The sequence below is a fragment of the Epinephelus lanceolatus genome, chromosome 8, assembly GCF_041903045.1.
Source record: "Epinephelus lanceolatus isolate andai-2023 chromosome 8, ASM4190304v1, whole genome shotgun sequence".
Classification (NCBI taxonomy): Eukaryota; Metazoa; Chordata; class Actinopteri; order Perciformes; family Serranidae; genus Epinephelus; species Epinephelus lanceolatus.
Window position 1 is genome coordinate 20191511 of NC_135741.1, and position 17036 is coordinate 20208546.

Genomic DNA, 17036 nt, shown 5'->3' on the forward strand with positions numbered 1-17036 from the left:
CCAGGAAACTGTCCTGGGAGCAAAGATGTGTATTGGAAGATCCATATTTTGCATGCCATATTTATGTCATAACTGACAAATGTGTGGGCTGCACTTTACATTGTTTCTAACTGACACTGTTAGCCTAATAGATAATTACTGTGTTTAATTGGGTAGTTACTAATAACAATTACTGACTAATTAAGTAACTAGAGGCAAAGCATTACTTCCAGCTTGTCCACTACAGACTGACACCCTCTGTTGATAATGGAGGGTTAACTGCTTAATCACCAAACTGATGGGACCCAGTAACTGTTAAGAAGCCATAACTTCCTTCCAACTGAGTGGTGACTCCTTCATCCTGCTCCAGGTCTGAGATAACTGGCCCAAAGACTACACACCAGTCCATATTCACCTCATGTCACCTACAGAGACACCAACATTCACTGCACTGATGATAAGTACCACTTTTCTTTTACTGTGTGATTGTCTCTTATTTCCCTGGAGAACCCTGGATCTTCCTTTCACCAACAACACAAAGTCAGAGAACCAGCCTTGCCCTGAGCATCAAAAACATATAATTGAGATTTCTACTTATAGACTGTGGGAATGCATTCATTCTTTGTGAAGAAAAACAACTGCAGAAACTCCAAACTGATTCATTAGTGCAGCCATACTTGTTATTTGTCAGTGTTTACAAGTATCTGCCGGTGCCACTGGGCAGACAGAAAAAATGCGGCTCTGTAATTTTCCTCTTTTTCTCAGAATGCCTCCAGCCATCTCTGCGGGGGCAGTCATCACCACACCTTCTTTTTAAGTTCTGTTTATGTTAAATGTGTAGGTCACTGGGGTAAGAAGAAACTGTACCACTGGCACTGAAGAAAAGGGGTAAAAGGGAGTAACTGCAGAGCAGAGATACACATCTCCTGAAATGCCCACTTATCTCAAATGGTAAATGGCTGCATTTATAGAACGCTTTTATCCAAAGCATTTTACTATTTACCTCTCATTCACCCATGCACATACACCAGTGGCAGTCAGCTACTAGCCAACAACATAGTCATTATATTGTGTTGCTTCTGATGTCTTTCATAATGTTAACAGTTTTATGTCCTCTCTGTGAGATAAGTGTGAATATTAAGATGCATGTGATGTGTTTGCATTATCCAGCTCCTGAGAGTGACAGTGGTGTTGGCATGTTGTTAAAGACTTGCCCCGGCCTTTATCTCCTTCACTAGTTCATTTAACTATGAAAGCTCCATATCTTTCTTCATAAACTCACTAATCCAGTTTAACAACAAGCAGCTGCATTTAACAACAGCTGAAGTGCAATGCTAAACCTAAACAGTGTAAAGAACAGAGGAGGGATGAGAAGCCATGTCCAAAAAATTGAGTATGCGCCACACGGGAGTCTGCGGAAATGGCAAGCCCAAAAAAAAAATCAGCTGGCATGGACAAATAGCCCTAAGTGCAGTAAGTTGAAACACATGCTTATACAACCTTTGTGCTCTGACTGATAGCAAGGCCACAACTGCTTTGTAAAATGAAGCTATATATTCAAACAGACCAAAACAAATTTGGTTGGCACAGTGTAATCATGCCTGGAGGGGGTTGCTCAGTTTTGAGAGTCAACTCTGGATCTAAAGCATAACTCCATAAAGCAAGAAATAAACTTTTTTACATGCAACCCTCCACTGGTTATGGAGAGAATAAACATGACGGAAGTTATTTTTGCATTGACCTTTCACTCATTACACCTTATTTAACTGTGGGCAGTTTAAAAAGTGTATGTTCGTTTTATGTCTGAAGAACAGCAGCCTTCTTCTTGTTTTGAGCCATAAAGGAAATAAAGCACTTAACGTTTTTATTAATCATGAATGCTGATCCAGTCCTATATATTTAACAGGCAACAGCAAAATGTCTTCATACTACAAACATATGGCCTGCAGGCCAGAGCTGGCCCATCAAAGGGTCCAATCCAGCCCACTGGATGACTTTGAACACCTAATACTGATGCACTTGTGAAGGTTCAGATGTGCCAGGTTTTAAAAGCAAATTAAACAGGTACCTACTTCATGTAAAATGCAGCTTTAGAGGCTTGTTTCCCACCCTAACCATAATACAGTTTTCTGAAAAAAACATACTTATTGCGGCCATATTTAAATATATTGGACATTGTGCAAAACACTGTCTATCATTAGAAAAAAATAAATAAATAATGTTGGTGGAACACTATTGCTAAGGCACTGTTGAAACAATTGATTTGTAAATGAGTATTAAGGCAGGGGATATCTTAACCTGCTTCGTCAGTAGCTTTCACTTTACTTGGTGTGGTGAGGTGACGCCAGCATTACTACACAATACTGGAAATGAGTAGGAAAATGCAAAAAAGTAAGCAGACTGACTAAATGTGGAAAAAAACCTAGACATATTGTTGTACTTCTTTACACTAAAAGAAAGGGAAAATATTGTTGCTATTTATAGGTTATTATGCAATGGTTATATTAGAGTTCTGTCTGACCAGGCCACTTTTAATGGGTCAATATCAGTAGGTCTGTATGTGGCCCATGAACTAAAATGAATTTGACACCCCTGCTTTAGCTAATTTGTTCTGGAGAGTTGCCTCATTGTTGTCTGTCTTTTTACAAAGCAAAAAAGTTGGATGAAACAGCTTATTTTATGAAATTAGACATTAGCAAGGTTAATTTAACAAATAACACCAAACAAATGACAGCAACATTTCCACTTTGGCTAATCATAAAGTTGAGCTAGTTGTCAAACTACAAGGCTAACAGCTAGCTAGCTAGCTAGGTACACTTCAGTTAAATTAACTGTTAGTAAACACACCTTCCACTTCCAATAGCACATTTGTGTTGGCGAAACACACACCTCACACACGTCCAGTAGCTACTTACTGGCTGACATTTATAGTTATGACACACATAAGCAGGTGGCGTCCATCACAGCAGCCGAGGAGACACGTTATGCAGGTAAAGCGGGCGCGTTTTTTCTTCCTCAGTACTCTGCTGCTTAGCAACGATGCGCTCAGTGCTGCCACTGGTGGTTGAAAGGTGTACTGCAGCAGGTCTGCAGAGAGCTTCGCCTGCCCTCTGCTGGACATTAACCACGGGCCACCTTAATCTTTATAGTTTTTAACCTGTACTTGATTATTTTAATTTTTTTAATTATCAAAATTGCCACAAAGTAATTGCAACAGTCTTTTTTATTTTTCACTCTGTGGTAATTTAATTAAATACATTTAATTTAGAAATATGCAACTTATTAGCAATTTTAATTGTTTTAAAATTTGTTTTTCACAAAGAAAAAAAAGCAGGACCCATATTATGTCACTTAATATTGTGCATTAGCAATGGTAGAATATAACTAAGTACTCGAGTACTGTACTGTACTTAAGTACAAATTTGATGCACTTTTACTCAACTTAAGCATTTTAATCGCACACCACTTCCTACTTTTACTTTACTACGCCTCAAAGAGAAATATTGTACTTTTTACGCCACTACAGTTATTTGATAACTTGTAATTGTGATTTTTGCACATAAACCACATGAAGATATAAAGTCAGTTGATTAGAAAAATAACATAATCGTTTAAGTAATTTTTTCCGATTTTTAATGAGAAGTTGCTGCTTTTCTTTTTAATTATTGTAATTATTTTTGATTAATTAAATTGAATATTCAATTTTCTGCATTAAGTAATTTTACTCTTCATACTTAAATACATTTTTCTGATTGTACTTACACATTTTAACTTAAGTAACATTTTCAGTGCAGGACTTTTACCAGTTACAGAGTATTTTTTCACTGTGTTGCATGGTCCCAAACAAAAGATGCATGCAACAGCACATCACACATTACAAATACGAAGGGGAAAAAAAGTGGATTTTGACCAGCTGACCAACTCTGCTGTCTACATGTTCTCACATTCTTTAATATTCGCTGTGAGTCTATATATTCACAATAATGCATCTCTAAATTGATTACTGGCTAATAACCATGAGTCAAAACAACTATTTTGAAATTACACACTCCCCACAAGGAGAACTAACGCATACAGACGCTTATAGATGCCCTCTCACATAGTGATGATCCTCTGAATCAGTCACAGTAAGCACAGTTTGTAGTGCAACAGTGACACCTCCTGGCAAAGTTGTACATTGCATAAAAAGTACAACAGTTTTCCAGTGGGGGGAATAAATCAACACTCAGTGCATGACAATAAGGCTTTATTTGAGGATGTGAGGAAGAAATGGCAGGTGACAGTTTTTATCTCAGAGGTGAGCAATTACACGTCTACAGATTACTGCTTTGGCTGCGTACATACTCCGTATCAGCACAAACGAGGATAAACAAGTCAATAGGCAAATGGTTTCATTTGCAATAAAATCTACGAGGTGACCTTAAGTGTATAGTCTACATCAGAGTACCGTTTAACATGCAGAGGTACTTCATTTGTATATCCATTTAATTTGAGTTGGCTTACCTAACTACGGTATGGCGTGTTGTTCTGTGGTTTGATTACAGCTTCACTGAATCTACCTACAGTAGTAACCTCAAGAACAAGATCTACGAAAAAACCATGCAGGCAGAAGTGAAAATTTGGTGACAGTGACCTTGGTGGTTTGAAAGCAAATGACAGACCTTTAATATACTGCTCACTGAGGCTTTCAGGGCCAAATACCTCTGAAGAAAAACAGAAATATAAGAACAAGAACAAAAGCGGGAAATGTAGAACACGTGCAGTCAACGTGGAATGGAAATCACAAATAATCGTCCCTTTTACTGAACACCTGGTCCATGATGGTGACAGTAATGGGACAAAAAGTACAATAAGGTTTGTCAAAACTGAGATGAACCGTAGGAAGGAAGGCAATCATGATCACCAAAGAGACGGCTGAAATCGGATAAATGCTACTGTGTCTTTGAGGCTCTGGACGCGTGTCTCAATGCACTTAATGTCATCACAGGACCAAATGGCACTTCATTTTTAGTTTTGATTTCACAGCTTTTCATTTACAATGCTTGGGTGTATTTACACATTCCATCTGAAAGAAAATAAATGAAATGCTAAAAAATAGGCTGATAAAGAAAGAATTGGCACAGAGTGGTGACAAGGCCACTGTGTCGGCACTAGACTGGAGTTAAGTGGCGATACGGAGTGGAAAACGAGGATCAAAAAAGTAAAGCGGCCTTTTCACAGTATCGTTATTAAATGGAAAAGATAAATGTGTTTCCTCCTGCGGCAAATATCTGAATAAATATATATATACCAATACATTCTGTATGAAGGTACGGAAAGTTACGAAATCAAAAATAAATTGGAGTTAAAATAAACCAGTTAAAAACATAAAGGCACTAACCCAAAAAACTAACCCGTGAGTCTCTCAAAGGGAATCATCCTCACATACCATTGTCTTCCACTATTTATCATGCAGCAGGAAAATACAGCAATTAAAAAAATAATGAAGCCAAGAACCAGGTGTGGACAGCCGGTGGTACACGTTCCCTGGACCTGAGCCTGCTCTGACTATGTACAAGTATGAATGAAGTGAACTACGTGAACACACTTGAATGGAAACCAGTCAGACACATCCTGGTCTCATTTTCTCATTCATCAGCGTTTACTCTCGCTGATCACATATAAACATCACTGCGCAAAGGCCAGGCATAACCTTTCATATGAAGTCAACATTAAAAAATGTATCCACTCAATCCTATTCCAGCTTGGCCACATAGTGGTGAGGGGTTGTGCAGGTGGACATGGACAATAAATATATATTACATCTTTATATACAATGAAATGGAGAGGAGCACAGAGGTATCTGAGACGGGGCTTCTCCCTTTAGTTCGAGGAGTCTTCCTGTCCTAACGTGATGAAAGGATGGTAAGATTTAAAGGACCCGGGACCTCTTGCTGGCCAGTGAACCATGCTGAAAGAGAAAAGAGACGGGAAACAGATCATGTTAAATCACGACAATATTACTGAGTCTCCAGCCACGGAGATCTTTTCAGAACGTTCACGAGTTACATTCACAAACGTAACAAGCGTTTGACCTACCTTGGCCTGCTTGTAAAAGTGAGGGGCCAACTCGACCAACCAGGACGACTCAACAGCAGTCACATCGCGCATGTAGTATTTTGATGTCTGAACCACTTCATTGAAAACAACCCTGGGAATGAGACACGAAAGACTCTTTGGAAACACTTTTAAAGGAATACTTCACCACCCAAAATGACCATTTGTACATTAAATACTCTCCACGTGTCATGTTGAATTTTTGAAGAGAACTTTTTAATCTCGCAAGCTTCCAGTGACTGAAGAACTGAAGTCGACCGCATTTAAGAGCAGCAAAACTAGAATCACAAAGCCTCATTTCTCCAGTTGTATGCTCAGTATTGCCCAAACAGGCAGCCCTTTCCAACGGGGAACTAAACTGAGAGCAAAACTTAGCCGTGCTCCCTTCAAAGCCAGATGCCATGGAAAGCACCAAAGACTCACAACAGCAAAAACAAACTAAAAGATCGAGGCAGAAGTGCACCAAGCAGCTAATGTGTTCACAGCGAGGTTAAATTATAGTTTATGTCAATGAAGTCTGGCTTTAAAGACAGCATAGACAAGTTTCACTTTGAGTTCAGTTCCCCGCCGGAAGTAGTGCACACACACAACTGAATAAATAAGAGTTGGATTATACTGCACGAGTAGTGTGAGAGTTTATCAATGGGTGTTCTGATATAGTTTTGCTGCTGTTTCTCAATTTTTGCATTCTTCCTTTACCGAACGCATGCGAGGAACAAAGTAGCTTTCTTTGCAAATTCAAGGTGACACCAGGTGAGTAATTGACATACAACAAATGGAGCATGAAACATAAACGTTACTAATGTATACAAATTTTCTGCACACCATAAATGTGCAGGAACAGATGAAAAGATCAATCGATCAATTTCTTCAGTCAACAGAAAATTATTCGACAACTATTTTGATAATCAATTAACATTTTTCAAACTAAAACCCCAAAGAAATTAGATTTCCAGGTTCTCATACGTGAGGATTTGATGCTTTCCTTGGTCTTATTAAAGTAAAGTTAATATTTTTTGGATATGGAAATGTTGGTTGGACAAAACAAGGCACTTGATGAAGTCACTTAAGACTCTAGAATATTGTAACAGGCTTTTCTCACTGTTTTCTAATGTATTGTAGACCAAACAATTCATTCATTCATTCAATTTCCCTTACCGCTTATAGGCTGGAGCCTACCCCAGCTAACATTGGGCGAGAGGCGGCATACACTGACTATCACAGGGCTGACACATAAAGACAGACAACCATTCACACTCACTTTCACACCTAGGGGCAATTTAGAGTCACCAATTAACCTGCATGTCTTTGGACTGTGGGAGGAAGCTGGAGTACCCAGAGAAAACATGCAAACTCCACACAGAAGGGCTCCCCCACCCTGGCTTCAAACCCGGAAACCTCTTGCTATGAGGCGACAATGCTAACCACTGCATCACCGTGCCGCCTAGACCAAACCATCAATCAAGAAAATAATCTACAGATTGACTGGTAACAAACGGGATCCTTAGTTGCAACCCGACAACACACCAGAACAGTTATGTTGCTGCAGAGGAAAATTCACTGACCATTTAGGAGGTTTCTCTCCAAACAGCACAGAGTTGGGGTGAATGTGAAGCTCACGATCGTCTCGTAAAGTCCTGGCAGAGCAAATAAATAAGAGAGTGAGTGGTGTGATTCAACAAAGGACTAAAATTGAAAAAAAAAATCCATTGCTGGTAAAAGTTAGACATCTCATAGAAAAGTGATAAACAGCTGAGAGCACTCTCACCGGTAAGAACCAGAATGGTGAATGCGGGCTGCATTCGCGAAAAACCCATATACAATGCACTTCAAGATCACATCAGGGTCACCTGCACAAAAGAAAGAAGCAATGAAAGTGTCACATTACAGCAGCTACAGTCGCCACCTCGACAGAACATGTCACTCAGTCTCCTCAGCTGCTACAACTCCCCCAAATTAACACGACACATACAAACCTTCACTCGAAGTGCGCGGCACCTTAAACTTGTTCATGAGACGCCGGAGCTGCTCTCGTACAGTCACAGCCCGCAGCAGACCCTTGTAGTTGAGGAAGTGTTCCTGACACCACTGAGAGCTCTTCTGGTGCTGCATGAAAGACAAAACGGTTTTTATAGTCTCCATCAGGGTCAGCTTTTTCCCTGACTTTTTGCTGAGCTCGCAAGCCCCAAGTGTTGTGATCACTGTCACAGACTGAGCTTTACACTGTACATGCATTCACACACGCTATACCTTAATGAATGCCTCATACACATTCAGCATGGTGAGGTGGTCTCCCTCAGCAACTGCGAATTTCCTGTGCTCTCGGGCCTGCAGGGTGAGATAGCAAAATGGGATAATTGTTGCGCTGACGAAGCACTTCTGCCAAATATACAACATGCTCTTTTTGAAAGCCGGTTTTCACGTACGGCAGCTTTCTTCTGATTGGGCGGCACGGCGAATATGTTCTGAATCTGCATCATTGCCGCAATGGTAACAATCTCTTTGGAGCAGCCAAAGTTTCCTGACTCCAGGAGCATCTTGGCAAACATGGGGCTGAGAGGAAACTCTGCCATCCGCACACCCATGGGATCAGTCAAACGTCCGTAATGGTCCAGACCTGCCAAAAGACACACAGCTGGTTAAGATTCTGTATCATGTGCAAGGACACCTTAGCTTGCCGACAGAATTTTGGACACTGGTCTTGCAGGTGAAGGACAGGTTCCCTTTTTACAATACCGCCCTGCTGACAGCCTTGTTTCTTACCTCCCAGAGCGTAGAGCAGCTCCAGGGCCTGAACCATGGTCTGAGCTGGAGGAGGCTGCAAAAGTATTTCACAAAAAATGAAAATTAAATGCATGTTAAAGGGATAGTTGGGATTTTTTCAGGTGTGGTTGAATGGAGTTCTCCTCTATAGTCAGTGTATTACAGACAGTAGATGTTTGTCAGTGCGCCCCCAGTTTAGAGAAGCAGCAGGAGTACCACCACAGGAGCAGAGCAATGTACTGCTGTGGATGGGGGCCACAGCAAAATGTTTTTTAGCCACCTAAAAAGTTCCATTTCAACACAGAAGCCATTAACAGCTTCAGTTCCCCATCTATGCTCGTCTCAAAGCCACCAAACCCCATTGACAAAAGCAGTCATTTTGGCCAAATGAACATGAGAGCTGCCGGTGTACCGCTGCCTCGATTAATTCGTTTGTTGGTGCTATTGTGTGACTTTGGAGAATCCAACCTTACCCTTTTAAATGCCAATGTCACACAATAACAAAAACAAACTAATTGTTTGAGGCAGCAGTAGACCAGTACCCCCTGTGTTCATCAATGTTAAATCACTGTTTTTCTCAATGGAGTCTGGCTTTAAAGAGAGCTATATGACGGCTTCAGTTCCCCGACTGTCTGACGGTGAAGGTAAAGCAGTGAAACTACTCTAAATATAGCGTATACTTGAGATTTCTTTGGTGGCTAAACTACATTTTGCTGTTGACCCCATCCACAGCAGTACATTGCTTTGCTTCTGTGTCGAACTCCAGCCTGCTTCTCCAAACTGGGTGTGCCACCTGACATCTACTGTAGGTATCACACTGATTATGTACCTCATACAACACCCCCCCCCCCCCCCCCCCCCCCCCTAAAAGGTCCAAACCATCCTCTAAGTCCAATATTTACTCTGAAAATCAGATGTAGATGAGAATCTGGTGTACTTGGGAAGTCTTGTCATTACACAAACACACAATGACTGCATTCATTTTATGGTTTCCATGCATTTTTTCCCAGAGGCCCTTCTCACTAATTAAAATGTAAAGTACAATTCCTTTCACAGTGGGCGAACACATCACAGCCACCCTGTGGATGCAAAGAGGCAACTCACAGACAGGAAGTTGAACCGCAGCACGTTGTCAATGCCTAATGCTTTGAGCTGCAGGATGACAGGGGCCAAATTGGTGCGCTGCATCTCTGGCACAGTGGAGGCAGGCAGTTTCTCAAAGTCCTCCTCTGATAAAAGGAACAGAGGCAATAAGAAACACAGGGAGGGGAAGATAAAGTGACAGAGAAACAGGCACAGAGGGGGCAGAGGGAGGAGGACGTGGATACAGAGACAGCACTTTGCCACAGATTTTAACAATGCACAATTCCTCTCACAGACGATACTCTACAACACGTATCATCCTTCTATTCCTGTGAACTCACACATACCTGTGTAAAGTCTAAAGCATTTTCCAGGTCGGTTTCGTCCAGCTCTCCCAGCCCTCTGGCTGGCTGACGCCTTGGAGATGGGAGTAACCACCAGCGATTCAATGGCAGTGCGAGGGTTATACGCCCGCAGCTTCACAAATGCACAGTCAATGACGAATACAACTCCATTTATAGTGATGGAGGTCTCAGCTATGTTAGTGGCCACCACAACCTGGAAGAAACAAAAGTCAGGGATGAGCCAAAAACTACACTATTTCACCGGTCTCTTACATCGTCATCGATTTACCTGCAATAGAGGCCAACTATTAGTCATGACTGTATATAATTTTGTGTAATATTAATTAGTATTTCTGCCATTTACTATATTGCCCGAAACACCTATGTAAAATATAAAAGGGCTTTTTGAAAGGTGCAACAAATAAGGGCTGTGATAAATGCATATCCATGACCACTAACTGTCTTGTTCCATGAGCTTAACTATAATCAGTGTTAAAGGGACAGTTCACCCCAAAAAGAAAAATACATATGTTTCCTCTTCCCTGCTGTGCTGTTTATCCATCTAGATTGTTTTGGTGTGAGTTGCAGAGTGTTGGACATATCAGCCATATAGATGTCTGCCTTCTCTCAAATATAATGAAACTAGATGGCACTCAGCTTGTGGTGCTCAAAGCGCAAAAAAAGCGAAGTCTCTTTCCAGAAATCATGACCCAGTTACTCAAGACAACCCACACACCTTGTTGTGAGCAGTTTTGTTTAGGAACTATCTTCTTTCTACTGAACTACAACTATAAACCGTATCACCGCGCAGACTAAGTGTGCATTCACTCAAGGACAAGAGGCTTGTTATCGTAACAGCATGAGATGTAAACATTAATGGCGTCCTTTTCCGGCTGAGCTGTAATGTTAGCTAGCTCAGTGGTGCTAGATGAGCTAGCAGTAGATATACACTTCCTTCTGCGCTATGATACAGTTGCCTGTTGTAGTTCCGTGTAAAGAAAATAGTTCCTTCATGAAACTGCTCACAAACTGAGTAATCTGGTCATGATTTCTAGAAGGAGATATTGCTGTTGACAGGTTAGCTTTCACGCTGCTGTCTGATACAGGCAGCTGTGGACACAGACCCAGGGTTAGTCTGACTAAGATGTAGACAATGCCCAGAGGAAGAGAGGCTTTGCGTGCTCGGGCTCCACAAAAATATTGTCTTCTGCATTGTGACAACGTAATACAATATAGCCTCTGGTTTTTGTTTGGCATTTAGTGTCTGCAAAAAATGTTGTTGCACATTTCTGAGCAGTTGTCAGCATAGTTAGCATGCATTAGCTGGGATGGCTAACATGGCTTGATTACTATATTACAAGAAAGCCGCTGTCACAAATAATTAAAAATATTAAACAGCCAAATCTGATTCGGCTGACGTAATTTTGAGTTGGATACGGCCCTAGCTGTTGGCTTTTTCAAATGTATTTGTTCGGCGCTACGAGCACCACAAGCCAAGTGCCATCGAGTCCCATTATATTCGACACAAGGAAGACATCTCTACAACTGATATCTCCAACCCTCGGCAGCTCACACCAAAACAATCTAGACTGATAAATATCACTACAGATGAGAGGTAAAATTTTTGGGTTAACTGTCCATTTATTGGGAATTTAAATGTTTAGTATTTCTTGGGTTCGTCAGTTCCAGACCTTTGAATCACCACCACCACCACCACCAACAACAAAGTAGTAAAATGAAATGATAATTCAATCTGATTACCAGGATGTTTTTTGCTTGGATTTTGTAACATGTACCAAGTAGTGGAAATGCAAACTTCACAGACTCTAAAATTACATGTGATTTCTTCTTACTGTAAATGTATGAAAACAAAGGCAGTGTATTTACTTTGCGAACAGAGGTGGGCACCCTCTCAAAAACCTTCATCTGCTCGGCGTAAGGAAGACCGGAGTACATGGGCAAAATTCTCAGGTGTTTCTTCATGCCGTATCGCGACAGAGTCCTGGCTTGATCCTGCAGAAGAGACACCACCTTCTCCACCTCTTCCTGAGGAAAAAATACACAGGACAACTAAGACAAAGAAGAAAGACTGACGACGCTACACCAAATAGGATACTACTACTCAAATAAAGGTTGTGTAATATTAAAGATATGGCTGCTAACCTGCCCGGTGAGAAAAGCCAGGACATCTCCGTCATCCTCGGTCTCATGGATCTTCAGCACTGTCTCCACTGTGGCCTTCACGTAGTCTGGGACAGGACTGAGAACAAACAAAAAACACTATCAGAGCTAAAGCAAAACTTATTCTACCTCAAGCTGGATTATGTGTGTTGACTACCTGACAGTGTAGAAGACGTCCACTGGAAAGGTGCGTCCCTCCACTGTCAGAATTCCACAGGTGTCCTTGTTGGGATCACTGGTCTCGTTCAGGTTGAAGAAGTCATGGAATTTCTTCAGATGAAGGTGACATTGCAGTCAGTAAAGGGAACATTAATGAGGTATTTATACATCACTAGAAGTGATATTTGCCAGTTAAAACAGTAAACTTTATATTTATAATGGAAGTTAATATTATATTTAAGAGCTGTTATTTTCCCAATGCTTTGCAGCAAAGCAATGACGTACTTTTGCTGCCCTCAATCTGACATTTTTAAAAAAGTATGCAACTTACTACTGCAGTATGACTAAATAATTTGCATGTGTAGATAAAAGAACAGAAAGTACAGTAGATGTCTGATATGGCATTTCAGCTGACTCGCTTAATGCTGAGCGCAGTCGTGGCCTGATTGTGTCTCTCTTTCATCAGTGTATCGCAGATGTCAGTACAATGTGATCTGACCTGACATCAACTCTTCCCTCTGTCTGTCTTTGTTTCTCTTTCCTCGCTAATCAAGCCTATCTGTTCATCTTAATGATGCAGTCACCTTGGCATCCAGAGTGGCAGAGGCCACAATCAGCCTCAGGTCTCGCCGCTTCTTCTGAATCTACAGAGGAATCAGGAGGACACGAGGGAGCAGAGAAGCAGAAGTCAGGGTTCAAATGGAAAAGAAGTCACAACTTTGTATGAAGTTTAATAGTGAATTTCGATTTGTTTCACTGCCAAAATTACCTTCTTTAGCAGGCCAATGGCTATGTCTGTGTACAGGGTTCTCTCATGTGCTTCATCTAGCATCAACACACTGAGGATAATAGAAGCACAATGAAAAAACACTGGAGTTACAAAGAGTGAATCCAGCCTGGTACTGATCACAAAAAACACATTTACATTAGGGGTTTGTCATATTATACTGTTCACAATAATACCGGTATAATTCTTAAAATGATGTGAAAATTCATAGTGTTAATTGAAATATTTCAACTTGTTGACATTTTGACATCATACTGTTACCCACGGCAACAATGAGCATAGCAAGGAGCAGCTTCAGTAGCATTCTGAATGTTTCATGAACAGCCCCGGACTTCTCAGACTCTTTTAGCGAGTTGCCGTGCACACAAGTGAGACGGTGTCGTCAAGTGATTTTGTCGTAAACCTTTAGTAATATAAAGCTACGTGACGCACATGGCTCAACAAAAAACTACACACATGTGATTGGCAATAGTTATCGTAGCATGACAGCCTGTCACAGGTTACAGCGTGATGATTAGAGGAGAAATGGCAGAGCATAAAGGTCCAGGTGGAAACAAAACAACTCAGTCAGTTAGGGTTTTACTAAAAGAAGGAAATCACCTGTTGATTTATATGTATATAGATCCCAGGGTAAATTTTATTTTGTTGAACTATTAATATTGTAAACAGAATCTGAATCTCACTGTGAGTTACTGTTGTTGTTCACAAACTAAAGAAATGAGAGATCATTTTTGTTTAGTTTTTACTGAATATTTGAAGGCAAACTTTAAAACTACATCACTTACTTTGTTGCAATTCTATGTTTTTAAATCAATAATAATTCTTTAAAACTAATTTGTCATATCGTCAAGAATATCGTTATGGAAAAAATACCCTGAAATATTGTGATATAATTTTTAAGGCCATATCGCCCACCCCTAATTTACATGTCCAATAACAACTTGTCTTTTTCAAAGGGGACATTTTGACATGTCACAGCAGCAAAGCCACCAGCACAAATATACAAAAAGTACCTTGTTACTAATTACAAATACTTGCTCATCAAATTTATGAAAGTACTAATTAAATACAAGTTATCTGTAGTTTGAAAATACATGATACACAATCTGATATCACATTTTAGGCATTTCGTAGCCCCAATATGGCTCTGAGCTTAAACCTCCAACACTGAAAATGAAAGTGGCCGATCAGGATATCTTGGAGGCTGTGATTTCAGGGGTCCATGCTGGGTGGTTTCTGCCAAAGTGACCACTGACTGACTAAAAACTTTACAAGCAACCGTGCGAAGGAGCACAAAAGACGAAATGGTACCATTACAGCATATACGAGATAGTATGGTGGTGCAGTGGTTAGCATTGTCAGAGTGGGAGGAGCCTTTCTGTGCGGAGTTTGCATGTTCTACCCGTGTCAGCATGGTTTTTCTCTGGGTACTCCAGCTTCCTCCCACAGTCCAAAGACATGCAGGTTAACTGGTGACTCTAAATTGGCCGTAGGTGTGAATGTAAATGTGAGCGTGAATGGTTGTCTGTCTCTATGTGTCAGCCCTGTGATAGTCTGGCAACCTGTCCAGGGTGTAATACTCATATTAAATAATGAAATGAATGATGGCAGAATTCCATTTATCTGCTTCAATTTCAGCATCTGGCTCAAGTGTCACAGCCTACAGGGACACTTGAAGAAAACAGCCATTGACGTCAGATATTTGCTGTAAAAATGGCCTATTATTGCAAATACAATGACATACCTGTATTTTTTCAAAAGAGGATCAGCCATCATCTCCCGCACCAGCATGCCATCTGTAAGGAACTGAAGCACACAGGCACAATTAAAAAAACTGTCAAGGAACCAGCTGGTGATGAACACTTCAAAAACCTGGCGGGGAATACCTTGATCCTTGTGGCGTGGGGATCAGAGCAGTCATCAAATCGGATGGTGTAGCCCACCTCGTGTCCCACCAGGGCCCCCCGCTCCTCTGCTACACGGTTAGCTACCTATCAGCAGGAAAGAAAAGCGAGAGACAAAAATAACGACTTTGAAGTCCATGGCATGTGTCCTTCAGTGTGAACTACATTTTTTTTTTTTTTTTGCAGGGAAATGACAAAGCGCGACGGAGGACATCAGTAGAGGTCTTACAGAGATAGCAGCCACGCGCCGAGGCTGTGTCACTCCAATCACCTTCCCCTCCGTTGCCCAGCCAGCCTCCAGAAGGTACTGAAAGGAGTCAGATGAAAGGAGGAGGTAGATCAAAAACAACACAGAGCATGAGGTAGAGACAGTGATGTTGCAGAACAGCATATTTTGCATAAATTAGCTGGTCCAAAGAGGCTAAAAAAGAGGCTACTAAGCATCAAGACAAGGTCATGTTGTCTTTTTTTATTTTTTTGGAAGGGAGGTGGGGGGGGGGGGGGGGGGGGGGGTCGCTGTGTGTTGCTGTGTGTTATGCAAGGTCATGGAAAACCACTGTGGACCACATGAAGGGTATCAGTCCACTGCAGCAGTGTTGGATTTTGCCCTTTTTACACCAGCTCTCAGTCATTTTACACGATTTGTTTTAAGGTAAATATTGCATGAATTTAGTCACACTAACCTGAGGTATCTGCGTTGTCTTCCCACATCCCGTCTCACCAACTATGATGACAGTCTGGAAGCTCTCCACCAAGTATAAGATGTTGTTTCTGTGCTGAATGGGACACAATTCACAAAAAGATCATCACTACAGATCACATCCAACTCACTTTATGGCATTAATACATCCATGCTGAGAGGTGAAGGGAAACCTTGAAAACGGGGAGTTTCTGTCGCTGTTTCTCTATGGAGAGGGCTGTGTGCGGGTTGAAGATGATGGGGGAGCCGGTGGTTTCTGTGTTGAGCTCCCGCTCCTCTGAGATCCCCGGAGCCTCAGACCCTGGAGCAGAGCAGATGGTGAAGGTGAAGATGAGATGTTTTATTTAACATGTAAGCAGGCTGAGGATTTGAGAGGGTTTAGTGCAATGCCCTGACTGAAAATGAAGGACGTATGGCCATTTTGCTCGCGTGCATTCACGTAGTTGTCGCACTTTGTGCCCCCACAGCCTGCTTGTTTTATTTTGGCAGGTTGAACGGATTGAGTCCGCAGAGCTAACGACACCCGGGCTGAGCTGAAGTGAACCTGCAGACATCACGCAGCTGCCGTGAACGCGGATAAAACCAAACCGAGACCGACTCAACTGTACCGGCAACTGTACGGTGATAAATACGAACCCGACAGACAAACACAAAATGCCTAATTTATTCATTTTTTTCTTCCGTACTTACCCGGCTTCCAGAATTTCATCGTGGAGAGGGGAGCCGCCATCTTGGCTTTTACGTCACATGTTATTTTTTTTCCTTCCGCGTAGATGGCGTCATGAGCTCACATTTTATGAATGATGTCAATGCGTTTGAAAACAGCTGCAGCTGCAAGTTTAGGTTAGATGATAGTCATTGTTTTTCAGCAGGGGCCAACAAGGGCCACATACACCAGCAATTCTCTGATTAATACACTGAACACTGGAGCTGGAAGAAGTTGAACTATAGCAAAGCTGCCTTAGGGAGGGATCTAGGTTGGTTAACTCACAGCTACGTATAAAATGAAACTACTACTTTTTTTTACACTACTTTGTAAG

At 41.4% G+C, this 17036-nt stretch overlaps 1 protein-coding gene across 1 annotated transcript; it reads right to left on the bottom strand.

Annotated features, from left to right (window-relative positions):
* Window positions 1–4208: 4208 nt before the first annotated feature.
* dhx35 (DEAH-box helicase 35) lies at window positions 4209–16758 on the bottom strand. Its single transcript, XM_033627974.2, has 21 exons — window positions 16687–16758; window positions 16170–16297; window positions 15980–16072; window positions 15526–15603; window positions 15279–15383; window positions 15137–15198; window positions 13375–13444; window positions 13190–13249; window positions 12604–12716; window positions 12429–12525; window positions 12153–12311; window positions 10269–10479; window positions 9943–10067; window positions 8839–8893; window positions 8502–8692; window positions 8326–8403; window positions 8052–8181; window positions 7844–7925; window positions 7641–7712; window positions 6058–6169; window positions 4209–5929 (listed from the first exon to the last, which is right to left on the bottom strand). Exons 1-21 carry the CDS (start codon window positions 16724–16726, stop codon window positions 5891–5893), a joined length of 2100 nt encoding a protein of 699 aa, XP_033483865.1. The 5' UTR covers window positions 16727–16758; the 3' UTR covers window positions 4209–5890.
* Between the last annotated feature and the right edge of the window lie 278 nt (window positions 16759–17036).

Bases quoted from the DNA above. Each gene is read 5' to 3' on its own strand.
- dhx35 (XM_033627974.2), bottom strand. From the start codon at position 16,726: ATGGCGGCTCCCCTCTCCACGATGAAATTCTGGAAGCCGG. The intron at 15,604-15,979 runs GTTAGTGTGACT...GACTCCTTTCAG, and splicing joins AGACAACGCAGATACCTCAG to TACCTTCTGGAGGCTGGCTG. The intron at 13,445-15,136 runs GTATGTCATTGT...TATTATCCTCAG, and splicing joins CCTCTTTTGAAAAAATACAG to TGTGTTGATGCTAGATGAAG.